Source organism: Centroberyx gerrardi, chromosome 17 (genome assembly GCF_048128805.1).
Source record: "Centroberyx gerrardi isolate f3 chromosome 17, fCenGer3.hap1.cur.20231027, whole genome shotgun sequence".
Classification (NCBI taxonomy): domain Eukaryota; kingdom Metazoa; phylum Chordata; class Actinopteri; order Beryciformes; family Berycidae; genus Centroberyx; species Centroberyx gerrardi.
The window spans coordinates 5,673,118-5,700,749 of record NC_136013.1 but is presented as its reverse complement, the minus strand read 5'-3'; the positions used below and the strand labels follow the sequence as shown (position 1 = coordinate 5,700,749).

Below are 27,632 nucleotides of genomic sequence, written 5' to 3'. Positions count from 1 at the left end.
TCAATCCGGGAAAGAGAGAGAGAGGGAGTGTGTGTGTGTGTGTGTGTGTGTGTGAGAGAGAGAGAGAGAGAGAGAGAGAGAGAGAGAGAGAGAGAGAGAGAGAGAGAGAGAGAGAGAGAGAGAGAGAGAGAGCTGTAACCTAAGTACCTGATAAACCTCCACTGCTGCGCCCGGCTGGCATTTCTTTCCACCCGGCCTGGGAGAGTGAGCTACACCGCTGGATGGACCAAGTTCTGCCTTTATCAGTGACAACACCGCATGGGTACGTTGTATGTAGCCTACGATTTACTTATTAGTTTTAAATATTGTTTTCCATTTCGTATTTTTTTTTTTTGTGTGTGTGTGTAACAAGGTTTGACTGACCGCAAATTCCTATACGCCAACCGCGCACATAATGATATGATATTTCAAGTCATAATGAAGTGTTTGTTGACTAGTTCCAGCCTCGTGAAATGATCAATACCCTTTTCATATTATTTTCCTGCCCATTTGAAAGCATTCGAGTCCTTTCCATGCCCTACAAATGAACCAGTGCTCGTAGTGTTTTCTGCGTAATCTAACCTGTATAGACTTTTCACTGCTGATTTGTTTCCCAATCACAGCAATGGAATGCTTCAAAAACTGCTGCAAGAATTTCATGAGGAAGGAGAAGGAGCGGGAGCATGAGTCTCAGGGTAAACTGCCATCCTGTACATCTGCATATCACACGGCTTTGGCCGGACTTTATATTTTCTGATTGTGTGACGGCGGATTATCTCCTCTGCTTTGAAGTGTTCACAGTGAGGATGCCTCCTGCCGGGCCAGCGGCCCCAGGACGGGGTGCAGATGACGGGAGGAGGGGTGTTTCAGAGGACTACCTGTTGTCCAAGCTCCCCCCGGACGGGAGAGAGGTGCCTTTTGTCCTGCCGACCTTCAAGCCGTCCTACATCCAGCCCAGAGGCCCGCGATACCCCAACTTCCAGTCTGGGCTGCAGAGTATGTACAACAACATGGTGGATGGATGCAGTGTGACTTTTGGGGGTCTGTTGGGATTCATTAATTATCAGTTAATACAGAAACTGACCACACCTTGTGCTGTTAAACTGTGGTGAGCACCTAGAAAGCTGGCTTGGATGTTAAGGTGAAAACTGGTGGTGTGTTGGACTTTTAAATGTTAATAAGTGAAAGAATGCCATGCCTTGGTGTCTCTGGCCATGTTTGCACTCAGCAGTAGAGATCTCAGGTTTGCTTGTTGATGAGCCTGCTGCACATTGAGACCACACATTATTTAATTGGGCTTTATTTTGCATATAATGAACTTTTGGTTTGTTTTCTGCAACAATTCGCAACAATATCTGTAACAGTTTGCTTTCAATTTCACCAGATCAGATAGTGAATTTTCTTTGAAACCTAAAATATAGGAAACCTTTATCCATTCTATGGTTTACATCTGTAAATCCATATAGTGTAACAGGGAGTCACTGGGAAATGCAGTGCAGAAACACCACAGCGATGAGTGCTTAGCAACAAAGATGTCACCTAAAATCAACAACTAAACATGTCATCCCCTATGAATGATGCAGGCAGCGCTTTGGCCAATCAGAAACAAGATGCATCGTCCCTCTAAGTTTCATCAAAATTGGACCCATCGAGCCAATTAGTGTAATTTTTTAAAATGTCAGAACACAGAGCCAAAATGAATCATCCCTCCAAGTTTTGTCAAAATTGCCCCACTGGTGTCTGAGATATGCTTTTGAGTTAAAAATTTGACTTTTAATTATAGCACCCCCTTTAGGCCAATCAGTGTGTAGCTGAGTAGCAAGTTTTGTGTCAGACTCACAGTGTAGGAGTTACTGCCTTCAGATCAGATTTGGAAATTTTGCCCTCTAATTATAGCGCCCCCATCAGGCCAGTCAGTGTAACTTTTTTATATGCCGGAACACAGTGCCAAAATTTATCATTGTTTCAAGTTTTGTCAAAATCAGACCAGTGGTGTCTCAAATACATGAAATGTCATTGCACAGGGGGACAGTTAATGAGAATGAATGCTTCTGAATGAATCGTTGTTGCTGAAATAAACAACTGGGACAAACTGAGGTTGAACTGACCCTCCAGTCCTGCTGTCGGTCCTCAGGTTCAGCCAGGACCACGTACGCAGAGAGGAAGGCCGAGCTGTCGGGAACCAATCACATCGTCTACAATCCTGAGTCCAGCTTCCATCAGGGTCACTTGGCCCAGTACGTTTCCCCCGGCTCGGCCCGCCGCGACACGCTCAAGAACCGGACCTCCAGCCCCCAAGGCCCAGGTAGCAAAGACCTTCACTTCACTTCAACATCTCACATTCATGCTTCTCAAATCACTGGGTTGTGTAATTTGAATCAGAATTACTTTAATGGCCGAGTACAAAAACAAAAAGCACAGAAATTTATTTTGGTGACATCGGTGCAGAGATATTCAGGATCGGGTAGTAAAGGAATTCTGTGTTACATATGCTGAATATGAAAAAATTGAACTGTATTCCACTAAGTTAGCTAAAAAATAGTGTATTCTGATTATAGATACTTCTGATTACTTCTGGGAATACTTTTAACTGGAAGTGGAAAACTCAGCAGGCCATTTAAATAAAAGCAGAAGTTCTACATCTTTATAAAAAAGTGACACAGAGGAAAGTTTGTAGGGTGTTTGTATGCAAACCTGAAAGACATTTCCGGAGCTTATCCACTTTTTCTTATCTGTACCTTTATACTCTGAAAGTAATCAGAATACAGTACTGTACAGTACATTACATTACATTACAGATTACAGCTTTGATGAGGTAACTAATAACTGTAATGGAATACATCTTTGAAGTAATGTTTTTAAAGTAACGTTGACAACTTAATGTTACATAACATCGGCCAAATCCAGACACACACTGAGGCAGTTTTTTGTTTTTTTCCATTTTTCGAATGGAAGGTTTCCTGCCAAAAGGAAAGGGTGTGAAATCATATGTTTGAGAAGCTAAATATGGAATTTCATATGAAAGAGTGTCTGTCTGGATTTGGCCACTGATACATACATGTTAAATGCATTCAGCATTATATAACTTCTACAACAGTTTAACATTTAGGCCAGATGTATGCGCTTTTGAGCAGTGTGGCGTACAGTACGGCTGTCGTAAATGTTTTGTATGTATATCTGAATTCATAACAGCTTTCTACAGGGTTTAATTACATAATTTTGAATCCACATAACACAACAAATCACGTGTAATCATCATGTGTAACGACGACTGGCTTGCCTCTAGGTTGTGATCTGAAACCTGGCAGCCAAAGGCTGAGCAGCTCCATGTTTGATCTGACCAGCCCTCAGAGCCACATGCAGGTGAGACTGTTCTCTATCTAATCTGCATTCACACAGCGTTTCTCACCCTGTGTCAACCCAGCCTAAATATAGTTTCCAAGTTCCCCTCCAGTGTCCTGAACAGCAGCAACATGGGAAACTGAAAACAAACCTAGAGAGCAAGTTGGGAGGATCAGTTTATTCCTGCCTGTCGACACAGGAGCAGCTCATTTTGACTGGGATTGGTGGAGATAATCATCACTTTTATAGGATGAATCACTTTCAAAGGAGTTTTGAAATTGAATAGATACATTTAAACCACATGACAGTAACGCTTTAGTAATTTTGTTACTTTTGAAAGGATGGCAGGTAACTTAAGTCTTTAACTGACAAAAAGCAAAAAGACAAAACATTTTTACAGACTTGATCCTCTGTGAATAAAAGATATGAATGATGGACTTTAGATTCTTTCCAAAATGGATATAAAGTATTTTGGAAGTTAACCCCTCAGTTTGAAAGTGATGATGAGGTCACTGGAGATGAGATGGGTTTTAAGCTTTACCAACATCTATCCAAGTGAGTGTGTGTGCCGGAATTTATTTCTATTTACCATATTTGCCACGTGTCACTCAGCACAAGCCTCTCAGCAGCTGTGTTGATTGTCTTGGATAGAGTGTTATTTAATTAGTATTACAATGAGCAGTACAAAGAGTAAAGTCAGGGCCGTTCAGGGCGTATTTCCCTTGTTATATAAAGGATGTGGTATAGTATTCCTTCCACCAGCTCCGTGTTACTTAACATGAATATTTGACAGTTGGTTATGAGCAATCTGTCTAATGTCTCGCCCAAAACCACGATAAACATTACAATATCTCATTCAGAGCTCACAGTGCGATAAACGTCATAGCGACGTTAAAACAACACAGCCACAGCTTTTTTTCCTCACTGTTTTGCATAAGCTAAAGGAACACATGTGCATTTATAGTCACATTATAAGACCGGTAAGTCTTATCTCGCAACAGTATAATTAACTTAAATATTTAGATTGTCAACATTATGAGCAAACAGAAGTAAGTGAAAGGCACAGCTCCTTGGCAATAGATGTACCAAATATCCCTGTGTCCCCAGAATGAACGTGTATAATGAAAAGTGCCAGGTAAAGAAATAAGAGCCGGGGAGAAATGGTGTTTTTAAACAAGATAACTTAGAGGAATCTTCAGTGCGAGAAGAAGAGGGGGATTTGATTTAGGTGGGAAAGGAAGGGAAGAGGTGAAGTGATTCTTGAAGGGATGCTTTAGGTTTACAGTTGAAAATAGCGACTGATGACTGTCTCTGTGTGCGTTTTGGTTCATCCGCAGCGCTTCGACTCTGTGTCCAGCGTCCAGAGCAGCGCGTCCTCCATGATGGGCTCTGTTGAGAGCAGCCTCGGTAAATATCTGTTTCAAATGTTTTTTTATTGTGAAGCATCATCTTTCCTACATGCTTCTTTGATGTATAAACAAACCAACAAACAATACGAACCCCAGGCACCTAAGATACATTCATAACATAGACGTATGCTCAGAGTACAACACAGATTACAATAAAAGAAACCTCAAATAAAGATACATTCATCCATAGACATCTGTCCAACAGATTTATCCCCGGCTACAAACACTTCCACCTCTCAAACTTTCTTTTGGACGAACTTTGTCTTGCAGTGTCCTATTTTTTTTAGGGAAAAAAAAGGACAACGATTTGCCCCACATCACTCACTGTCCCTGTTCACCCCCGCCACCCCCCATGGGACTTGACTGAGTCAGATTAAGATCTGGATTGTGCAACCGTGAAAGGGCAGACAGAGTAATCACTCCCAAATGTTTCTGCTGTGGTCCATCATTCAGCATCACAGATAAGGGTTCGGACATAGAGATATTTCTCCATGTAGACGGGCAGCTTTGTTATCATAGGAGATAAATGGTTTGTTTAAATGTTTAAATCAAGTTATTAAAAACAAAAGCGCAATCCAAGTGAATCTAATAGAATTGGTTAAATGTTTTCAAAATCTGAATAAATCCTGGTCTTCTGCGACAAAACTGCAATTTATTTGTTACTTACTATGCAATATCATGACCACAAAGCTGTTATTCATTTGCTAATACACAGGATTGGATTTAACTATCCCTTGGGCACCTGTGTAGAAACTTAGCTTGGATATTTTGCACATATTTTCGAGGGTTTGATGCATGTAAGTGTTTGTGATTTTGGCAGAAAATTAGTTCTTGTTGAGCTTTATCTGATGGTCAAAATAGTCAGATGAACACATTTGTAATCATAAACTAAATTAAAAATAAAGGGGGAAAATCCAAAAGACTCAAGTGTCTAAGATTCAAATCTTAGATTAAATGTGATGCAAAAAGGGTGTAACAGCAATATTAGTTTTCTTAATCTTCAATCATTCTCTGCAAAAGTATAAATAGTTCCCGATGTTATGTTTTGGATTTCGTTTCATTTCGTTCTATACCGTCGTTTTGTTGAATTACGCTGACCAGAACTAATCTCAGGCTCATTCCTAATTCACATTATACCCATTACTTCTTGACCCTGACCCTGCTGTAAACTGAATTCCCGTACGCCACAGAGTCCATCACCCTGTCCGGGGATGAGCGAGAGCTGGGGAAGGTGTGCGTCCGCCTGAGCTACCAGGAGGCCGTGGAGCAGGTGTGGATCACCCTGGTCCAGGTAAGGTTACATGCCCGGAGGAAAGGGGGAGCGCAGAGGGACAAAACGCCCCATTGTGCTCTCCTGCAGTGCTGCTCAATGGGCCCTCTGTGTGTCCGGAGTCCAGGTATCGCATCAGCTCCTCTCAATGCTCTATTAACTCTCGGCTTGGTCACTCCGGAGAAGGTTGAGATGTTTTGTTTAAGTAACAGAACTGTCCCTATGTTGAGGGCTTTCGCTAATGACTCACGTTTCTCCCCGAGGAAGAAATGCATTGCTTCAAGTGTGTCTGTATTGTACAGTATAGCTGTATTTACTGTTTCATGGCCTTTGTATTCATTTTTTATCTCTGTGACTGCTTGGATAATCCTATTTACATTAGTAAGTAAGTTGTTCCCCTCCTCTCATTTGTATTTTTAGTAATACGCACACACACACACACACACACATACACGTGCATGCAGTCTCCGGCCTGATATCTAAAGACTTGGATTGTCTTTGTTCTCTTGTTTTTATCGGTGTCCTTTCCAGCTCCGGAAAATCACTTTGTGTCAAACCTGTTTGGTTTAAAGCGCTTTCTAACTAGGTCTGACTTGGCTTGACTTGACTAAACACCGTCTTTCCTCTTTCCTTATCAGTGCTCAGACCTAAACCTCCCTCTGGACGGCGGGGAACAGCAGAAGATTGGATTTAAAGGGATCATCACCATGCCCAAACCAATACAGTTCAAGAGCTCGATCAAGGAGTGCTGTCAGGTAACGCAGAGTATCTAAAACCTGATACGCGTTTGAAAAGCGTTAGCGTTAAGACTTTAAATGTGAGATTAAAACTTGTGGTGTGGCTGTAGTTTGCCGTTAAACACCCACCTTTTAGCCACACTGGAGTTAATTGTACCTCTCCAGTGTGAGCTCATGGCTGCCTGCTGGATCCATGGAGGAAAGGTCACTCTCTCTGGCTGCTGACGCTGTTCCCTCCCCTGGGAATTTCCTTTTTAGCCTTTTCACTGCTGTTTGTTTTGGGTTTAGTGTATCAATTTAAAGCTGTATTTCAGTTTACTGGGACATTGTCACTGCTTAGCACATATGCACCGCATAGGAGTTTATGAACTTTAACTGCTAAATGTTAAAAATGTTTTGTTGTAAGATGTTGACTAGGTTTGACTTCACAGTAGAAGTAGTAGAAGATCCCCTATCATAGTTTTTCTCATTGGCTTTCTTAGAGCACTTTTATTTATTTGATGTATTTATTTAACCTTTATTTAACCAGGTGAAGTCCCATTGAGATTCAAATTCTAATTTTCAAGGGAGACCTGGCCAAGACAGAGGCAAAAAGCAAAGTTGCAGACAGGACAGCACATACAACATACAACACACATAAAGTAAAATAACAATAAAAAGGAGAGAGTGGGAGTTTGAAGTAAAATGTTTGATTTGGGACGGCAACGTTGAAGCTTTATTACTGCAGTTCAAAAAGCTTCATAGTTTGAATTCACTCTCAGCAGTTTCACATGTATTTATTATTCCTAGAATGAATGTGAATGTGCCACATTGAAATTTCAAAATGAATTCAACTTCGATCATCAAGAGCTTCCTGATCTTTACTCTCTGCTCCCTCTGCTCCCCAGGATGCCGTCCTCATGGAGACCTTTGTGTTTGCGCTGCGTCTGCAGCAGCTGCGCTGCAGCGCCTTGGTGCTGCGGCTGCAGACGCACAGCCCCAGGAAACGCACCGTGGCCGAGTGCGTCCTCTCGCTGCGGCAGCTCGGCCCTCAGGAGACGGAGCACTGGCTCGACCTCAGCCCGCCGTCCAAAAACGCTGTGAGTGTTCACTCTGTGGCACACAGGTCCGGTCTCGGTCTGGAGTCCAGTCAATGTGTTTTAGAATCAGAATCAGAATCACTTTATTGGCCAAGTATATTTGCACATACAAGGAATTTAGCTTAGTGGTTGCTTGTGTACTTTGTTAAAAGACAGAGATGAATAAAAGACAATATAAGCCAATAAAAACAGTAAAAACAATAAAAAAAAGCAATATAGAAACAGAAGAAGAAAAAGATAAATCAAATACAGAATCTAAGTATTTATATAAGCATTTGCGCTGTTTTGAATGTTACACTATGATAGATAAATAAATACATAAATAAATAAATAATGGCGTGTGGTAGTGTTGGGGGCTGGGGGAAGGTGCAGTGTATAGTGGTGATTCCCCTATTTGCCAGGGAAGAAAATGATAAAATCTTTTTAATTTCTGTGGATTATTCTCCTATCACTGGCTTTTCAAACAGTAAAACCTCCTAAAAACAATTCACTAGGATTACAAAGAATGAAAGTGAAAGAATGAAACATGCCTAGTTGACATCAGGCTTGTTTGTGGCTTGTGACCTTATTATCTCAAACCACAAGCATCCACTGATTGTACAAGGAAGTTGTCAGGCTATACATCAACTTGTTACCCAAGATCATTTCCCTGTGCAGCTGCAAAACAACAACACACACCGAAGAAGACACGCTGCCAGGGAAACAAATTTTTTTTAGGGAGATACAAATGTTGGCACAACACCTCTAGACCAACAAGACCAACAACATCTCTGGACCACTTCTCTGAAATACTGGACTTATCTCTGTCTCTCTCTGCCTATTTTGACTCTGACTTGTTAACTCGAACCTTTCAAAGATACGATTTTCTCCACCTGGTCCTCCTGCGTTTACGGGATTATACCTGTGTATAGTATGTAATGGTCTTCAAACTTCTTCACTGATTTGTCAAAATCTGATGCATTGATTAGCTGGATATTGAAGGGTTTAGTACAGAGCTGCTGCAGACACATCTACATCTCTGTTGATCCTGAAGCATTTCTGTTACATTTGGAAAGAAATGTATAGTTTATTACCTGTTTTGGTCTTGAATAGGACTCGATTTGCTCTGGTCTCGGTCTTGACTTGGTCTCAACTCCCTTTGGACCTAGTCTTTAACTCAACTGGACCTGATCTTGGAATTTACTTGGACTTGACTAAGGTAGTCTTGACTAACAGCCCTGCTACAAGAAGTAAAATGAGATTTTTTTGCATTTCTGGAGCCTAGATTATAGCAAGTTGACAACTAAGTGTAAGACAGTACGTGCTGTAGTAGCCAAGAGGACCAAGACTAAGCTCACCCAATCTATTTATTAAATAATCAACACAACATTTGGTGCAGGATGTTCATAGTGACTGTTCCTTAAGTGACCTAATATAGTAGGCTATAGGTTGCAGCAATTAGCTGTTATTGTCTTTCTCATTGTCCTGCTGTTGTGGCCAAGAGGAAATACTTGCGGTGTGGGAATATCCCAGACTTTCACAACTTATTCCCCTTGACCATTCCCTCTATAGACCACTGTCTTTTTTTTACAACCCCTTTGTATGTGCACAGTAAATAAGAAAAAGCACAAAGCACCATGTGTAGCTCATAAAACTGTCCCCATGATGTATTGTAACCCACAGGCACGTACACTTGGCCCTAACATGGCAACACTGACACTGAAGCTGACTTCTCTGCTGTTGCATAATCACAGGAAAGAGAGAGAGAGGGGATTCGTTTTAGAGGGAAATTGGGAAACAGACGTTTATTGGAAAAAAAAAGACCAAGACTGCGGACACTGGAAATGTAAGGCATGGAAAGTAGGTCAAACCTCAAACAATGTCAGAGGCAGAGAGTGATTTGGTTGATAAATGGACGCGGGTCTGGGAAACTGACAGTAAAATGTGAACTGGTTCTGCACTTAGGAAATCAGACAGTGAATTATCATTATGTCCTCAGAGAGGCACTTTGATTGACCGAGTGCTTTTACCCATCCGGTCCACACAAAATGTTCAAATTGTCCAAAACGCTGTCACTCATTCAGCAGATGCTCTCTGGACCAAGACAGGCAGCAGCTGAATTTGTGCAAGTGTTACACAAGAAGGATGTTAGCAAGACATTGCAAAGAGGCATGGATGGCAATTTCAGCACAGTGTAAGAGGCATGGAACCAAGACAAAACAAGAAGGATGGATAGTATCAACACAGTATAAAGCTGACCAGTATAAAGTTTCTGGACTGTATTCTGCTATCTCTATCAACAATACAGCATGAACATTAGAGGCATGAGAGATATGCTGAAGCTATGAAATGAGCTGAACTGCACTGAAGTTTTTAATAGTTTATATTTACTACGCTGTATTTAATATTCAAGAATGGATGTTTGCTTTGTCTTTTTCCAGGTGTGCCACTCTGAGCTGAATCTAGCCACTTGCTTTCAGCCAGTCAACGGACGCATCCAGCTCCAGGTCCTTGCAGCACAAAACCTCCCAGCATCCTCCTCTCCCCTCACCCAGTGTAGGTGTCGTTGGAAACTGCCTTAATGCTAATATCAAATGTTTAACAATTAAAAAGAGGACAGGAAAATTAAAAGGAATACCACTTGAAGAGTAAGTGTGGTCCTGTGTAGGTCAATGGATACAGCGTAACACTTTGCAAAAATTAAAAATGTTTGCTGTCGTGATGCTGTAATTTAGTCACCATATTGTCTTGTCAACCCCTTCCTCCCTCCTCAGCATTCTTTGTCAAGGCGGAGCTGTCCCAGTTGGGGCGGGTGGTGATGAAGAAGAAGACGCGGGCGCTGAAGGCCTCAGGGGGTCAGTGTCAGTGGACGGAGACCTTCCACTTCCTCCTGGCCGCCTTAGACCACGCCTCCACGCTGTCAATCAAACTCTACAGCCGCAGCTCTGTCAGGAGGAAACAGTGTCTCGGACAGGTGAGCGCTACGTTCTTCATCTGATGAATATCTCTACAGAGAGAGAATTTATGATTGTCCCATTAATGGAGAAAAAGAAAAAAATAATATATTGCCTTTTCGTTCACTCGTGATCATTCATGATTTTAGCTGCCATGCCTGTAATATTGAGCTACAGTATATATCCATTAAGGTTGGATCTATATATCAGTTTCCCGCTATTGGCCTTTTATTTCTGCCGATATGATGATGAGGCTCCTCCCTGACCACAGCTACATAAAAAGAGTCTGTAAAGCCTGCAATGCAAGTGTCTATGCACATTTTATGTATTCATTTAATTGGTCAGTAATGTTTTTTGTAAGTTAATTCCTCATTTTAAAGGCGGTAATGTATCCCAGAGTTCCCCTGCCCTTGACTAAGTGGGGTGGGTCACCCTGCTTTAAGGAGCTGCCAACCCACCTAGAAGAATGTCATTAGTCTGGGTTTCAATGGAGAGTTTTAGTGTCCCATGATGGTCTAAATGCTGTTTCAGAGGCTTTTCCACCCCGACAAGAATAACATTCTGGGGGAAACTCTGAATACCTGTCATTTTTTGGCAGAAAAAATTGAAAAATGTAAATATATTCAAATTCAAGGCTATCTGCAGCTTCACACAAAAATATCGGCATCAGTCGAACCCTAATATCCATACACAAACATATCACAACGGTAACACTTTACAATAAGGGTCACTAAGTTAAGGGTTAGTTAATGCTTAATAAGCATTAACTAACTTAATTAACAATTAACTAATGTGTCTGGTAATCATTTACTAATGGTGTTCATGTTAACTAAGGTATTAATTTATACATTATTTAATAGTCATCTTTATAAACTATTAAATAATGTATAAATTAATACCTTAGTTAACATGAACACATTAGTAAATTACACATTAGTTAACTGTTAATTAAGGGTTAGTTAACCCTTATTAAGCATTAACTAACCCTTAACTTAGTGTACCCTTATTGTAAAGTGTTACCATCACAACAATACTTCTTTCTTACGCTCAAGCTCTGGAGAGTTGAATGCAACAAGTTGAGGTTTAGGAATTTCACCTCTCTGATATTTCCGGCAGGTCCAGCTGGGATTCGACAGCCCCGTCCCGGAGGCTGTGGAGCAGTGGAAGGACACGATGGCTCACCCTGAGAAAGTGGTGGCAGCGTGGCACAGACTGAGCGCATCCTAAATTACTTCTTCTCCTTTTCAACTTCCGAATCCACTCAGAAGCGCTGGAGTTAATGCATTTGTTGCTGCAGGTCCAGCTGTGCCTGCTTGCTTTTCCAGTTGGCTGGGCACAGTCCTGTATGGGGGGATTGTAAAATACTGAACATGCTCTGAACGCCCCGGGAGACCAAATTTCCACGGAGACAGTTCAGACGCAGAAGTTTATATTATGATGGTAGATCGAACAAAATATATGTGCTGAAAGAGTTTATATGTGGTTTTTATGTGATTCAGTAGACAGAATTAAGTCGTTTTTTTAAGAAGTATGGTATTTGCTTAACTAACAAAAATGTAGGCGTGTAGTATATAACTACTGTACTGTATATAATGTTGCATTTTGTATGTCACTTGCCTTGTGTATAACACTGCTTTTGTTTTTCAGTTGAATTGAAAGTTTACATGGTTCAGTACATGCAGAGTAAATTGCATGGCCATAGATGCAATGTAAACCATTCAAACCCATTGTATAATTTAAAAAAGAAATCATGGTTATCAGTCTGTAAATACAACCCCTCTTAATTTCCTATATGGTGAATTTTGGAGAAATAAGTTTATTTTTTTTGTCTCTTATTTAACCCGAGGATCACATGTTACTGTACAATACATCAGCACATAGAGTATCAAACCCTAGCTGCAGGCTTTTGATAAAAGCACTTTAATTTTTTTTAATGTATTTAATGTATTGCTATACTGTAAGGTTAGTTTGATTAAAACTAGGTGTCTTTTGGAATGTCAAATGTATGTTTATTAAAAGAAAGAAGAGAAGAGAGTGTTAATGGAATACAAATGAAATAAAATATTGAAGTAGTAATCTGTAGGTGCCCTTTGGTTTTCAATAAAATAAAACAAAAATAAGAGGACCAAAGTGTTCTACCTTATACAATAATGAAGGGATTTTTATTTAAAGGTGAGGAATGCTTTGGTCTTCTTGTTTTTTGTGTCTGTGTTTGGTTTGTGGTGAGTTTGGAGTGATGAAGCAGCACAGGGAGAGAAAGCAGGTCAAGGTCTTCAGCATGTACATTACATCTGATCCAGGTCCGTCTACAGTGGCTGTTAAATAGGTCAACAGCCATAAAGCGTCATCTTTTACTGAAGTCACGACCGACTGAAAAATCCTCCGGCAAACAACAAGAGAATCAGAAACCACCGACCTGACTTCTTTTCTCTGATTCATCCTGTTTTTTCAGTTTCAATTTCAGTTTTTTTTTTATTACAAAGGCAATTTATGGGGCAATCTATTTCTACCCCAAAGACATTTGAGTATAGAAAAGAACATTTCTCTGTTTGTGTAGAAATCAAAACAACTTCCTCTCAACTGCAGCACTTTGAAAAATTGAAGGGTTTCATTCCAAAATGTCAAATCCACCATTTGGAAAATGTGACACCTGCAATTACAGAATGTTTACTGGCATTAAAAACAAAAGTTTCTATTGACTATTGTTGAAGTTGCCAGACTTACAAAACAGCATCATTTTGGAGCATGTAACCATCTGTGCTATTCAAATACTGAACATTGAACATTAAGTAATATTATTTTCTAAAGAGAATATATACAATTTTGGAATGAAACCCTTCAGTCCCATCATTAAAAAAGGGAAATCTCTCTCTGGGTTTTAGTCTGAGAGCTCATAAAGTGTGAGACTGACCAGTGACTAGCTGTGTGTAACCAGCTGTGGACGTGGACACACAAACACACACCCAGCGAACAATAAGTCTGTGGACCAAGAAAACAGAGCGCAGCGAGTGTTTGCGTGTCAAGTGTGTGCGACCCGGACGACAGGCCGCTCCACGTGATCCGACCTGCGTCAAGGCCCTCCGTATCCTGGGGTGCCGAATCACCGCCATCTTTTCTTTACGTAATTAATGTTTGATTTATGGTTAATGGTTAGACAAACAGAGGGCATTCCAGACACACCTTATCCAGTGACTCGACTTAACACCCGGCTCTAGGAGGGTGTTTGACTCAAGAGGGCTGCTTGAGTCCCACAAGTGGGCTCTCTCTGTAGAGATGGGTTATTGTTCTGCTGTGTGTTTAACAGATTCTTCACTTTACATTCATTTGGCTGGTTGCCATACTGACTCTGCTACAAATGCCAGTTGTCTTATAGCCTACGTCACGCTTGTACGAGCAAGTTCCTTCACCTTGGAGACACTGGAGAGTTTAAAGGAGTCCTGGAGTGCTATAGGACTCATGTTGCTGTTGTCATATGAAAACCTCGTAACTCCTAATTTGGTGATTTTCATGTTTCATTGGAAGGATTGCATGAAGTTCAACTACCCTTCGGCTTATGAAACAACTTCCAAAACCCATTGGATGAACTGAAAAATGCATGACCGTCAAGCAGTTTCTCTTAAATCCTGAAATGTAATATTTTGGTGATAAGAGGACAGCAACAGCATGTAAACAATGCTGTTATTGCCCTTTCTCATTCAGGCCAGCATGGACCAGTATCCTAGAAGAGGATATTTGCAAGGAGGTACTGCAGTAGTTCACAACCCAAAACAACAAAGACAATTCCTATGAATCATTTGAAAATGTCACAGAGCATCAAGCAGTTTCTCTTAAATCCTGAAATGTAACATTTTGGTGATAAGAGGACAGCAACAGCATGTAAACAATGCTGGTATTGCCCTTTCTCATTCAGAAAAGCAACACAAAAATATATAAGGCTCCCGCACACCATCCACTTGCAAATCACAATTTAATGTAGCGACATTTCGGTCATAGACCTTCTTCAAAGCATCAAACAATGAAGTAAATGCAATCATTTTGTTAAACTTCAAGCCTAAACCTGAAGTTATAAGGCACACCAAGGCACACCTTGGCACTTAAGAACACCTGACTCACTATAAGTTGACTAATGAAGTATGAATTCATTTAACATATTGAGAGTAGATTAGTAGAGAGAGAGGTAGAAGCTGCAGTTTCTCATAAACTCATTTATTAAAGGAAAGGGCTGTGCACTTCCTTTGGCATTTTCTCTTCTTTCCTCAGTGAGTCAGTAGGAAGCAGAGAGGCACATGAAGCAGAGAGAACACAGGCGAAATGTTTCAAAAAGGGCCAGCAGGGCTACATGTGGTTAACATGTGGTTGCAGATGCAGGGATTTCAATAACAACGCTGTTTGTAGGCACAAGTAGGCTTGTAATCTTGTTTTCCAGATATACTATCATATGCAATTTGGAGGAATCAACACTTGAAGGAGACTTGTACCCAGCTGTCCTCCTATTGGACACAGCTGCTGCAGACGAGCCGGGCCGCAGTCGCCCACCAGCTGCTGCTTTTTCATCAAAACGGGATAAGTATTCTCTCGTCTGTCTTGAGCTCGTTCCCTACAGCTTCATCTCCAGGATCTGAATTCTTCACATACTGAAATTAATGGAGAGCCTAGTCATCATGGGGTGAAATACTCCTCTGGGGTTTTGAAGAGCTTATTCTCTGTCTCTCTCTCTTTGTCGCTCTCCTAGACATGCACATCTGTGTGTGTTTGTGTGTGTATGTGCGTGTGTGTGGCACTCAGTCTCATTGCAAAAATTAAAATGCCTTTATTTCACATGGGAAAAACAGTCTGGACTTCATCAGGGAACAGCAGCACTCCTGCCCTTTGTTTTTGTTTACAAATCTCTCTCTCTCTCTCTCTCTCTCTCTCTGTGCCTTTCTCTCTCCTACACATGCACATCTGTGTGTGTGTGCATGAGTATGTTTAAAAGTAATGTAACATGCACATAAACATACACACTGACACATACACTCACAAAGACACAAACATAAATCTCTCTCTCTCTCTCTCTCTCTCTCTCACACACACACACACACACACAAAAAAAACCAAACACAAAACACATGATGAATGAATCCATGCTGATCCTCTAAAGGAGTCAGTGCACCCTCATGTGACAGTGGGCAGGAATTACAGGATCACCACAGGATTGAGCAATGTGTGTATGTGTGGGTGTGTGGGTGTGTGAGTGGGTGTGAACAGGGTGACGCATTTGGTTAGCAAAGAAAAAAAAAACTACACTTAAAACCTGAGCAGGTAAGAACAGGCGAAGCACTAGGCAAGATCACACTGAGCAGTATGGATAAAGACAAGAAGACAATTCTGAGAGAAGGATTCCTGGTGAAAAGGGTAAGAAACTTGTATGAGAAATTTGTGTATTAATACAAAAACTGTATTACTAATGACACTGATTCTGTGTGGCATGTATTGAGGGACTCAGTTTATTTTAAGGGTTTATACACATTTTAGGCCTGACATGAATCTTTATGATGTGAATCCATACAGTAGTGATACAGTAGTGATTCTCAATGTTTTTCATACCGAGGACCCCTAATTTAGTCCTCATTAGGGCCACGGATCCCCGTTTGATGAGATTTTGTCTCTCGGACCCAAATCTGAGAATATTTATGTTGTTAGATGTGATTTTCTCCAGAATTCCATGACTATATGTATTCTAGGAAGAGAGATAACAGTGAAGATATGATCAAAATAGTCATTGTTCTACATTCTGTAATTGTGTTAACTTCTTGTAAATTAAATAATGGTGAAGTTTAACAATTAATCAATTTGCTGGGGACCCCCTGGAACCTCCTCAAGGACCCCAGGTGGTCCCTGGACCCCACGTTGAGAACCACTGGTTTCACATCACAGAAAGTATAAAACTTAAGGGAAAAAGTATGAATGAATCCTTTCCTGAAAATATTATTGATTTTTTTTATATTGATGCTTGTTTGCCTTATAATAATCACTGACTGGACCTACTTTCTGTCTATCTACATCATATTTTTACAGGGTCATCTTGTCCACAACTGGAAGGCCCGCTGGTTTGTGCTGATGCCAGACAAGCTGCTGTATTATAAATTTGAGGGGGGCAAACGGGACTCTTGTCAGCGTGGGAGAATCCTGCTGAAGGACTGTGTGATCACCTGTCCTTTTCTGGAGTACGATAATCGGCCGGTGAGTTATTCCTGACATAGAAATTGCAATGAAGATTTCAGAAGAAGAAGAAGAAGCATGCAAGTTTGTTTCAAGTGTTCAGATGACTGATGTTGGAAAGTCTCCTCATCCAACACTTGCACATTCAAGCATGTTCTTCATGTTCATAGCTAAAGTGTTCTTTGAAGTGTTGTGTAGCATTCAAATTGCAGCAATATGGATTGACTTTTAAACTGCAAATAGCTATTCAAAGCATTTCAACACAAGACTTTAACAGTCCAATGTTTTCTTTTATGAAATCAGGAGTTAGATCTATAAAAGGCCAAAAGATGCAATGAACTGTCATAGAAGAAAAAGGGAGAAATGACGAAAACAATTTTTCATCATTAAAGCAAAAAGATTCTATAGTTTCAGTTCTAATTAAAAACATAGCAATTAAATAACATCCAGCTTCAAAATTCCCATTGCACCATCTCATGGCACCGCAATAACAGTGATTCTCAACCTTTTTCATATCAAGGACCCCTAATTTAGTCCACATCAGGGCCACGGACCCCCGTTTGATGAGATTTTGTCTCTCGAACCCAAATCTGGGAATATTTTTATTGTTAGATATGATTTTGGTTAGGGTTAGAATTCCATGACTGTCTGTATTGTAGGTAGAGAGATAACAGTGAAACTATGATCAAAACAGTCATTCTTCTACATTCTCTAATTCTGTTAACTTCTTGTAAATAAAACAATGCTGAAGTTTAACAATTCATCAATTTGCTGGGGACCCTCTGGAACCCCCTCAAGGACCCCTGGTGGTCCCCGGACCCCACGTTGAGAACCACTGGTCTATAACTTTGGGTGCAAAATTTCCATTCAGTGTTTCCTTTCTTTAGATTTTATTGTTAGGAGCTGAACCACGCTGAAGGTGTGGCTTTACCTCTCTGATCTTTTTCACACCTCTCTCACCTGTTCAGACAGTTCATGGCCTCAGGGTGCTGTTTTGTTGGGACCTGATCTCTGCACCCGCCGACTGTGAAGTGCAATTGGATATTTTCTGCATATTCTTTTCAAACCCTCCGGCACTTTCCTCTGAACACTAACCACGATTCCATATAAATAACGATCTCCTCTCTGTTCTGTTGCCAGCTGGTCTTCAAGCTGAAGACGAAGTCTTGCGTGGAGCATTTCCTGGAGGCTTGTTCCCGGGAAGAGAGAGATGAGTGGGCTGCTGACATCACTGCTGCGGTGGAGAAGCTGCGGATGGCGGACGGCGGGGAGGCAACCAGCCAGCAAGACCCTGCTGGATCCCAGTTACACAACATCGATCTGAGGTAAGCCTGTCTACAACACACAGTACACATGTAAACAAAGACTCTCCCACAGACTTTACAGCATTATCCATGATTTAAACCTTGTGGTGCGTTCACTGTCTCACTGCTTTTTGTCTCTGTCTCTATGTCTCTGTTTTCTCTAACTCTCTCTATCCCTCTCTCTCTCTCTCTCTCTCTGTCTTGCAGCAAGGTGTTGGACTCCATGTACGACGTCCACAGCGGGATCAAGCTGACCAACCATGTGGAGCAGGGCAGCACTTACAGCAACTGCTTCTCAGGTGAGCCTTTGTCTCTTTTATCTTCAGTATGTCATTGTGGATTGAATTTATAGAAGAAAATGAGGGGGGGAAAAAAAGCTTTTAAGGAAAATTAACTTCCTGATTTGACTGAACTGAAAGCTCCAAACTCAAACTAGGAAAATCATGGAAGTCTGTATGTTTCATGTATTTTACACTCGAGCTACAAGATGACCTGGGATGGCATTTGCTTGTAAACATAAATTAGGAATTGCATCCTCCTCATTGTCTATAGATTTATAGGATGGGTTTATGGTTCTTCTGGATTACTGTCTAGGCTCCCTGCACTTTGGATGCTCATGAAACCACAGTGATAATGAAGCCAAAGTCTCTGATATTGCTCTGTTTCTCTCTCTGTTTTTATGTGTGTGTCTATATCTATGTTACACGTGTGTATATGTGTATATATCTCTGTATATGTCCATGTATATGTCTGTTATATGTCTGTGCATATGTGTATGTACTACATCTGTGTATTTGTGTATATGTCCATGTATATGCCTGTTATATGTCTGTGTATATGTCTGTGTGTACATGTGTGTGTCCATGCAGGCTCGGCGGTGGTGGACTGGCTGGTGTTCATGGAGCTGGCTCTGAGCCGGGTGGAGGCGGTGACGCTGGCCTCCGCTCTGCTGGAGGAAGGCTTCCTGCGGACCGTGGGGCTGCGGAGCGTGGAGGCGCTCCGCACCGCCGGCCTCACCGAGCAGTTCATGGACGACTCCACTGCACTCTACAGCTTTGTGAGTACCAGTGCTCCTCTTATTTTGTTTATAATAAGCTTTCTCTGCTGCTGAATCATTGTAAGTTGCTTTTTTGATCCAAAGAGGTTTGTTTCAAAACGAGATATCCACCATTTAAAAGAAATAACACCCACTCTCTGCTGGCATGAACGTTAAGCACATTATGGGTTAGTATTGAAGAATAGAATAGAATAGAATAGAAAACTTGACTGTCCTCATTGAGGCAATTTGTTTTGCAGCTTAAAAACTTACAGCAGACGACAACACTTATCACATGGTAAAAGTGGAGTCACCTATTAAAATAAAATGCCTACTGTGCAGTAATAATGATATTGAAATTAGGAGTCATCTTAAGACATTTGCTTATAAAGTAGTTCATTTTTTTACAGACAGAATCATATATGTTTTTCAAATCATGCTTGATGAATTTCAGGTAGCAACATCTTTCCAAAATGGATATATAGAAGTTTAGAATGCAACTCTTCAAATGTAAAAATGTTCTTCTCTCAGACAGGACTATAGGTAATCAGTCCACGCTGGATGTTCAGTGTTTATCCATTTATTTTCCCATCTGAGAAGGCAGACAGGAGGTTCGAGTGCTGCTCGGCTGTTAATGTTTACAGCGTTTCCATGTCTCATCACAGCCTGAGAGCTTTAAGAAGAGAGGCAGCGTGAAGGCGGAGACGTCGCTGTCAGCAGTGGAGATGAGTGGAAAAGTGATGAAGAGAGGCTTTCTGGTTAAACAGGTAAACCTATAAGACATACTGTATGCTGTGCTGCTGAAAATCATATTCAGTTATCGTGGCTTTCATTTGTTTACAACATGTTTCGGTAACACCTTATTTGTATATAGTCCAGTGTTGATACTTAATCAGGTGACAAGAAGTAGATGTTTAAGAAAGTGTCACTTGTCTATTTGCTGCATCTCTTCAGACTATGTGTGTTCAGACTTAGGTCAGCCAACACAGTGTTGTCTTTTAAATCTCTTTTAAAAACATATTTTTATAAAAAGGCCTTTTTAACATCTTAATGTAATGTGGGGTTTTTCTGTTTCGGTGTATGTGTGTTTCAGTTCCTTGCTTGCTCTTACCTTTGTTTTATTCCTTTATCTATTATCTGTATCTGGTGTTTTACTTTTTTTATCTCATTTTTTTCTTCTCATTTCATTGTACAGCACCTTGTAACCTTGTGAAGAAAGGTGCTATATAAATAAAATTCATTCTTATTCTTATTCTTATTATTATGTAACCCTAACCTTGACCTTAGCCTGACCCAAAATCTAAACCTGATCCAATTTTTAAACCTAAACCCAACCCTAACCTGACTCTATTTCTAACATTAACCCCGACCCAAAGATTAACCCCAGCCCAGACACTGACTATCTATAGACTACTTTCACACAATTATGAGTAAATAAAGTGTGATCCATGTTTCAATACATTTTTCAAACACAGGGGCACAACAGGAAGAACTGGAAGGTGCGACTGTTTGTTTTGCGCTCAGAACCTGCTTTCCTCCACTACTATGATCCTACCAAGGTGAGCGCACCGATCCCTCCAAGGCTGCCATTACTCAGCATTCTCACTGACTAATTCCTCCCCCCTCCTTGACTTGTTTGGGTTCTGTCTCATCCACTTCCCGTCTCACCTGTCACCTGTCAGGATGACATCAGCCCTGTAGGCGGCTTCCCCCTCCGCGGCTGTCTGGTCTCTGCGCTGGACGATAACGGAGTTCCTTCAGGTGAGTCACTCCGTCTCCACCTCAGGTACAGGTGGGGCTGCTGGGAACAGTGTTGGGACGGGGCCGGAGCTTTGGAGTGACCTCAGAAAACAATGTGAACATTTCTAAACAAGCTTTGCAAGCAGTTAATTGGACTGTAGGACAAAGTGTGATGAGGCGACTGGAGGCCTTGAAACTTAACTGGACACAAACTGGAAATTTAGTCTCTGCCTGAGAGACAAGCTCATTAAAACTCCCATGTCATGTGGGGACTGACCTACTTTTTGTTATATGAGGGCCGACTGAAAACCCAGTAAAACATATTGGGTCCCAAACTTTATTTTGATAAACATCTATCCAGGGAGGTTACACTGGGTGTTTGAGCACACTTCAAGGATTTACTTGGTGCATACTTGTTACTTTTTGCATCTATCTATCTATCTATCTATCTATCTATCTATCTATCTATCTATCTACAGATTGGAGTTTACTTTTTTACTTTTTACTTATACAAACTTATACAAATCTATCTATCTATCTATCTATCTATCTATCTATCTATCTATCTATCTACAGATTGGAGTTTACTTTTTTACTTTTTACTTATACAAACTTATACTTATACAAATCTATCTATCTATCTATCTATCTATCTATCTATCTATCTATCTATCTATCTATCTATCTATCTATCTATCTATCTATCTATCTATCCATCTATCTATCTATAACCCAGTCTCTACTTCCTCTCCCACACAGGTGTGAAAGGCAACATTCAAGGCAACCTGTTTAAAATCATCACTCAGTCAGACACACATTACTTCATCCAGGCTCCGACCCACCAGCAGAAGATGGACTGGATAGATGCGATCAGACAGGAGACATAGTGCAGGGGCTTCAAGTTAAAAACTACAGATCAGACCTGACATTTAACCAGTTTGGAACAAGATTAATTTCATACATTCTGTGAATGTGGTAGCAAAGAGGGGCACATGCAATCTAAATCAAAGTGTTGTTGAAAAACAGCCTTGTTTCTGGCTTGACCACCCTGTGTTTTTGAGTTGAGGTTTGAAAGTGTTTCAAAAGCTTGACAGTTGTACATTTTTTTAAACCATAGTGGAACATATAATCCTTCAATTGAAGTTAACACATGAAAGTCACCAAGATTGGAGTTATGAGGTTTTCACATGACAACAGCAATACATTAATGTGTGTATATGACTAAATGTATTTCATATATTTTTTATGGGACTTTGTATTATTAAACATAACAATTGGACCATATTCTTCACCATTACATTTTTTGTATGCCACTCCAGAGAGCAAGGGCAGAGAGAGTACAAGTAGAGACAAGCAACGCCTCAGGAAATATTTTTCACATTCACCAAGTGTAAGCTGAGGCTGGCAGCTCCTCAGGTGGAGGAGGCGCGCCCAGCGAGCGCAGGCTGGCGCTCCCACACAACGAGCCGAGTCCAGCCTGCCCTCCTCTTTTGGCAGCGTGTTATCAGGAATGACTCAAGGTGAGCTGGTGGTGGTTCCTGCCTTGTTCCAGTCTGCTGCGGTTGTTAAATCATGACACAATGCTTCTGTCCAAAAAAAACCAAGATGATGTACGGCGCTATAAACTGTGTTTGGGAATAAATTCAAGTAGCCGTTACTCAACCAGAGTGGAAAAAAACCCAACAAAAAAAGATTTATTGCAGTGAAGTAAAGTCAATATGAAACATTCACATAAAAAAGTGCTATTTTTTAATGGAAAAGTACACAAACCAGTGGTAGTTAGTTAGCTTTTCAAATCAAAAATTGTTAAAATGGTACAACAACAAAAAGTGTGACATAACCCAATACTTCAAGCTCTTCTGTCATAGTCTTTGTCCTTATTTTGGAGGCCGACTGAGTGGGACGTAATGTACTCTATGTATTACTGGCATGCATTAATGAAGGCTACTTTTTTTTTTACATTACACCTGTTACAGGACTTAGTCAGTCACAGAATGACAATCATTTGTTTTTGTAATCGATTCCAGAAACATTCAGCTTCATGCAAGTGCTCTTAAAACCTTAAGTGCTTTCAAATGTTAATTCCAGAGAAATCGAAGATGAAGTCTGAAATCTTTTTTTTAATGCAAATACACTCATTACAGAACAATGTTTTAACCCCTGTTCACCTCTTCACTGTAACTAGACTGACGCAGCATTTCTATTTGCAGTAATACATCATATTTGTACAAATGTTATGTTCACTGGGGCTGTATTTACTTAAAAATTCATTCGATTCAGTTCAAATCACATTCCTTTAAGACATCGAGACGACCGGTACATTCAGTCGATATCTTCAAGTCCCCAAACAGGTAATCCAGTGAAGGCACTTTGTCTTAACACGTGATTACGAGGCAGGTGTAAATTAGTTTGGAATTGGAAACAAAACATCCCCATGGGTTAATTTATTCACACAAGAAGTAGCTCTATTCTAATCCTATATTGTCCCCAAACATCTTCACTCAATCTGTGGGTGAGGGCGTGACGTTAGGCCACCTTGGTGAGCTGTAGATCTCCAAACACTCGCAGGGCAGTGAGGGAGGCGAGCTGGGAGAGCCGATGGGTGAAGCCACACAGCGGCTGGCCGTCCACCAAGATACGAAACTGCTGGTGCTCACAAACAATCTCCATCTGAGAGTCAGAGAGGATGTAGAGGAGGAGAGTGTGAGAGAGGGAAGGGGGGGAATGGGGGTTAATGCTCCATTTCCATTTCCTGTCGAACTTGAGTGTTTAAAGCTGCACTAGGCAAGATTTTTATGCAAAAATCCTCCCATCATATGAGCCTAAATCACAAAGTGAGGCTGCAACAGAGAAGAGCGGCCCATCGCTACTGACTGAGAAGTCGTAGATTCACCTTATTTGCCCAAATTAAGTGCTAGCATCGGGAAGGACACCAGCAGGAAATCTTTACGCTAATCCAAAGAAATCTTTTGATACGCACATCCAAATTTCTGACTGGTGCTGCACAAAAAAATGTTCAAACAAATTTCAGAGTAGGTCCACGCACGCAGAAATATGCTCTACCAAAAGTTTATTCGGTACAAACAACGTTTCGACCTGAACTGGTCTTTGTCAGATGTCAGATGTGACAATTCAGGTCGAAACGTTGTTTGTTTGTACAGAAAAAACGGTGGAGCATATATCTGCATGCAGACCTACACTGGTTGCGGGTTCGAATCTCGGCCCCGGTCCTTTCTGTGTGGAGTTTGCATGTTCTCCTCGTGTTTGTGTGGGTTTCCTCCAGGTGCTCCGATTTCCTCCCACTGTCCAAAGACATGTAGGTCAGGTGGATTGAAGACTCTAACTTGCCCATAGGCATGAGACATGCTTGTGATAAAGGGCTTTATAAATAAACAAGACTAGACTAGAAGTGATGAATCGAAACTTAAGAGCGAAATCAAAAGTGTTTCAACAGTGATGGCTGAACCTTTTCATCTCCTCCAGCCCAATCAGCCACGAAGAAGAAGAAATGTAGGTCAGAGGAGTGCGTAGTTTGATGTCACATGACATGATTTGTGGGTATTGAAGTCCAAAAAATTCAAACAGTGACCCCTTGCTGTCATTTGGGGGCTGCCAACATATAAAGTTGCCAATAGTGCAGCTTTAAATTTGAGGTATTTAGCTGATGCTCTACTCCAGACTGATTTACAATGAGTGCAACAGCAGAATAAGACTGGATCACCCACATTACATGCAACCAATAGTTGTGCCACAGAGGGAACAAGAGTGCGGGAGTAAGAACTCACGTTTCTCCTGTAAAACTATTTTCCACAATCTTGAAGCATTTGGCAATGCAACATAAAGGTAGCAACCAAACAGAGCAGCCCATAGAATTACTTTTCTTTTTCCCATAATGAAGAACTTTGAAGACAGAGTCGCTCTGGATAAGAGCGTCACCTAAATGCCTAAAATGTAAACGCAAAAATATCAGAAACTGAAGACACGCCGCGCACAGTTATACCTTAAAGGGTTCTCCGGGTGTGAAAGGAAAGAAGGAGAGGGTATTTTCAGCCGGACCCCACTTCCCGGCCAGGCGAGCGTTACGCTGGACGGCCTTGTCCATGAAGCTGACCTTCAGCTGCAGACCCACGTCTGCCTCTGAGTCCTCCTCCTGCGGGCTGCTGGCCACAGTCACCTCAATGCTGCACAGACACACAGGAGGTCAGGAGAGAGAGAGGGTGGGGCAGAGAGCAGAATCTGAGTAAAATCTTAGCCCTCATTTCTTTCTATGTATGTATGTATGTATCTATCTATCTATCTATCTATCTAGCCTATACTTACTTACTTATATACTTACTTACCTACTTATATACTTAGCCTACTTATATACTTACTACTTACTTATATACTTACTTACGCACACATATACACACATACATAAATCTCTGTGTTTTGATGTGATATGTTTGGTATAAATTACACAACAGTGACATCTTCTGGCTATCATCACAACTGCTGAACATTTTCACATTAAGTCTTGTACAAAAACTCTACTGGAAGCTTGTGGTTGAATGACAAATGATCCTGACTGATGTTAGTGGGTTCAATTATTCCATAGTGTCCATTAGAAGAATGGCACATAATGCAATGTGGCACTTAGTTCCTGCAGGGGAATGTATAATAGCTGTCATTGTTACATCCCATTTTTCAGTAATCTTATGTGCATGGTTCTACCTTTGATCCTTTATATGCAAAGTAGAAACATCTATAGTCCATTAACCTCTCCACTTTATACTAGAAGTCTTCCATTTTGCAGCAATCTTTTGCAATTATTGACATTGCATGATTACAATTTTTAGTAGTCCACCCAATACCATCTGTGTACCAAGATGATGCATCACATGTGTTTTGTCAGTAGATTTTTTGGAGAATGATAGTGGATTTGGTATCTGATGAATAAACAGTTTAAATTAGGTCTTCTGATTATTGCCTCTGAGATTATACAATATAAAAACAACTTTCAATCACTACAGAAAAATGAATTGAAGATGAAAGAGGTAAAATAAAGAGAGTGGTAAACTGTATGTCTTAATCTTAATGACTAAGGCTATTTAAGAGGAACAGGAAAAGATTCCTTTGAGAGCATTTTGTCCTAAAAAAAACCCTCTTTGAACTTTATTTTCAGCTAAAAATAGTTTCTTGATAAAAAAAAAAAAAAGTTCTACATCATAGCAACTAACTAAAAAAAATGTTATTACTATTTCGAGTGTATATCGTGACCCTTTAATGTGACCCTTTGATGACTAAACGAATAAATAGCCAAATGATGTTATCAACCAAAGAAATTCCAGTGTGATTCGTGGGATTTCATGGGATTTGCAGCTCTCCCACGCACATCACAGACTAACCTATAATTAGGAAACGCACTGGCATGACAAGGATATTTTCCCAAAACAGAGACTAGCAGGGTGGCTGGCTTTTGCCCGTAGGCTAAAACACGTTTTAAATAGCCCGGGACATCTTAATCACTACTTTAACTGGCGACGTCATGTGTGAAACAGAATATTATTGGTTATAGCCTATAAGTTGCATTTTCACCGTGCATAATATAGGAGCTTTAATAAGAAAACAGGTGTGTGCACTAACCTCTTGGGTTTTTTGTTAATAATTCCCATAACAACCAGTTTCATTGAAGGCCGCAGCCCGCCCTTTATCTCTCCGATATACTGCCCCTGTGAAACAATAGAGAAATATAGATAGATACACAGATAGACTCGCGCCAGCAGCATTCACACATACAGGGTGAGGCCTACCGATAAGCGACATGACAGCATATACAGTAGGTGCACTTTGTTTCATTCCAGGAGGATATTAGCCTGCCGGCCCGACATCACATGCAGCCTGACATCTTTATCTGCGGTGCGGTGCAAACTGTGGCACCGATGGGAACAATAGCGTTATTGATCCGGCTCTTTCAAGTCCCCACAATCAATCAATCAGCTGGACAAACAATGCTTTTCTTTTATTGTTCAGCAACCTGCGCTGAACGATCAAATATTTCAAATCAAATTCAAATGCAGCTGCGAAAATCTTCTGCCCAGCAATTTCTACAACCCGCAGTCACACCAATGCAAACAAAAGAGAGGCTACATACATTTTCTTTCTTATCTTTTTCTTCCATTCCACTCAGGGCGTGAGGCTGTGTGAATATTTCAAGCGGTGATGCCAACTGAGGACTGATTTATTCTGCCTCCAGCTGGCAAACCCCGCCTGCCCGTTGTCATAGAGACAGGCTCCCAAATTTGGCACTAATGATGGAGAGAGACAGATATATACAGAGAGAGAGAGAGAGAGAGAGAGAGAGAGAGAGAGAGAGAGAGAGAGAGAGAGTGTGTGTGATGTGAAACAACTCTATTTTGTGCACAACTATAGACACCACTTCCACTCAGTCGTATTAATTATTAATTATGATAGATTAAGATCGCCCATATTCAACAGATATATAATAATATAATATATGATAGGCGCCCTTGGACTGGGGCTTAAATTATGTCAGCCTGAGTTCAAGTCCGACAGTCGACCTTGTTGCATCTCCTCTCGCCCCACCCACCCCGGTCTCTCTC

The 27,632-nt window shown here is 40.9% G+C and overlaps 3 protein-coding genes across 3 annotated transcripts; 2 read left to right on the top strand and 1 right to left on the bottom strand.

Annotated features, from left to right (window-relative positions):
* Positions 1-132: 132 nt before the first annotated feature.
* Positions 133-12,287, top strand: tc2n (tandem C2 domains, nuclear). Its single transcript, XM_071896379.2, has 12 exons — positions 133-262; positions 603-674; positions 772-975; positions 2,114-2,284; positions 3,266-3,342; positions 4,659-4,728; positions 5,921-6,021; positions 6,639-6,755; positions 7,625-7,816; positions 10,237-10,351; positions 10,570-10,769; positions 11,866-12,287. Exons 1-12 carry the CDS (start codon positions 259-261, stop codon positions 11,974-11,976), a joined length of 1,434 nt encoding a protein of 477 aa, XP_071752480.1. The 5' UTR covers positions 133-258; the 3' UTR covers positions 11,977-12,287.
* A 3,793-nt stretch (positions 12,288-16,080) lies between these two features.
* Positions 16,081-22,314, top strand: plek2 (pleckstrin 2). The gene is made up of 9 exons (XM_071895826.2): positions 16,081-16,143; positions 16,807-16,971; positions 18,091-18,275; positions 18,462-18,553; positions 19,124-19,311; positions 19,956-20,057; positions 20,766-20,849; positions 20,973-21,051; positions 21,790-22,314. Exons 1-9 carry the CDS (start codon positions 16,093-16,095, stop codon positions 21,915-21,917), a joined length of 1,074 nt encoding a protein of 357 aa, XP_071751927.1. The 5' UTR covers positions 16,081-16,092; the 3' UTR covers positions 21,918-22,314.
* A 457-nt stretch (positions 22,315-22,771) lies between these two features.
* Positions 22,772-27,248, bottom strand: LOC139908945 (galectin-related protein B). Its single transcript, XM_071895840.2, has 4 exons — positions 27,164-27,248; positions 26,656-26,741; positions 25,031-25,211; positions 22,772-23,700 (listed from the first exon to the last, which is right to left on the bottom strand). Exons 1-4 carry the CDS (start codon positions 27,188-27,190, stop codon positions 23,557-23,559), a joined length of 438 nt encoding a protein of 145 aa, XP_071751941.2. The 5' UTR covers positions 27,191-27,248; the 3' UTR covers positions 22,772-23,556.
* Positions 27,249-27,632: the final 384 nt, after the last annotated feature.

What these genes read in the sequence shown, in the direction of transcription:
- tc2n (XM_071896379.2), top strand. An exon ending in CTCCTCTCCCCTCACCCAGT is followed by an intron (nt 10,352 to 10,569) that starts GTAGGTGTCGTT and finishes CTCCCTCCTCAG; the next exon opens with CATTCTTTGTCAAGGCGGAG. An exon ending in GGAAACAGTGTCTCGGACAG is followed by an intron (nt 10,770 to 11,865) that starts GTGAGCGCTACG and finishes TATTTCCGGCAG; the next exon opens with GTCCAGCTGGGATTCGACAG.
- plek2 (XM_071895826.2), top strand. Translation starts at nt 16,093, where the DNA reads ATGGATAAAGACAAGAAGACAATTCTGAGAGAAGGATTCCTGGTGAAA. An exon ending in AAGGATTCCTGGTGAAAAGG is followed by an intron (nt 16,144 to 16,806) that starts GTAAGAAACTTG and finishes ATATTTTTACAG; the next exon opens with GGTCATCTTGTCCACAACTG. An exon ending in GAGGCTTTCTGGTTAAACAG is followed by an intron (nt 20,058 to 20,765) that starts GTAAACCTATAA and finishes TTTCAAACACAG; the next exon opens with GGGCACAACAGGAAGAACTG.
- LOC139908945 (XM_071895840.2), bottom strand. Translation starts at nt 27,190, where the DNA reads ATGGAAGAAAAAGATAAGAAAGAAAAT. An exon ending in ATTAACAAAAAACCCAAGAG is followed by an intron (nt 25,212 to 26,655) that starts GTTAGTGCACAC and finishes GTGTCTGTGCAG; the next exon opens with CATTGAGGTGACTGTGGCCA. An exon ending in CACCCGGAGAACCCTTTAAG is followed by an intron (nt 23,701 to 25,030) that starts GTATAACTGTGC and finishes TCTGACTCTCAG; the next exon opens with ATGGAGATTGTTTGTGAGCA.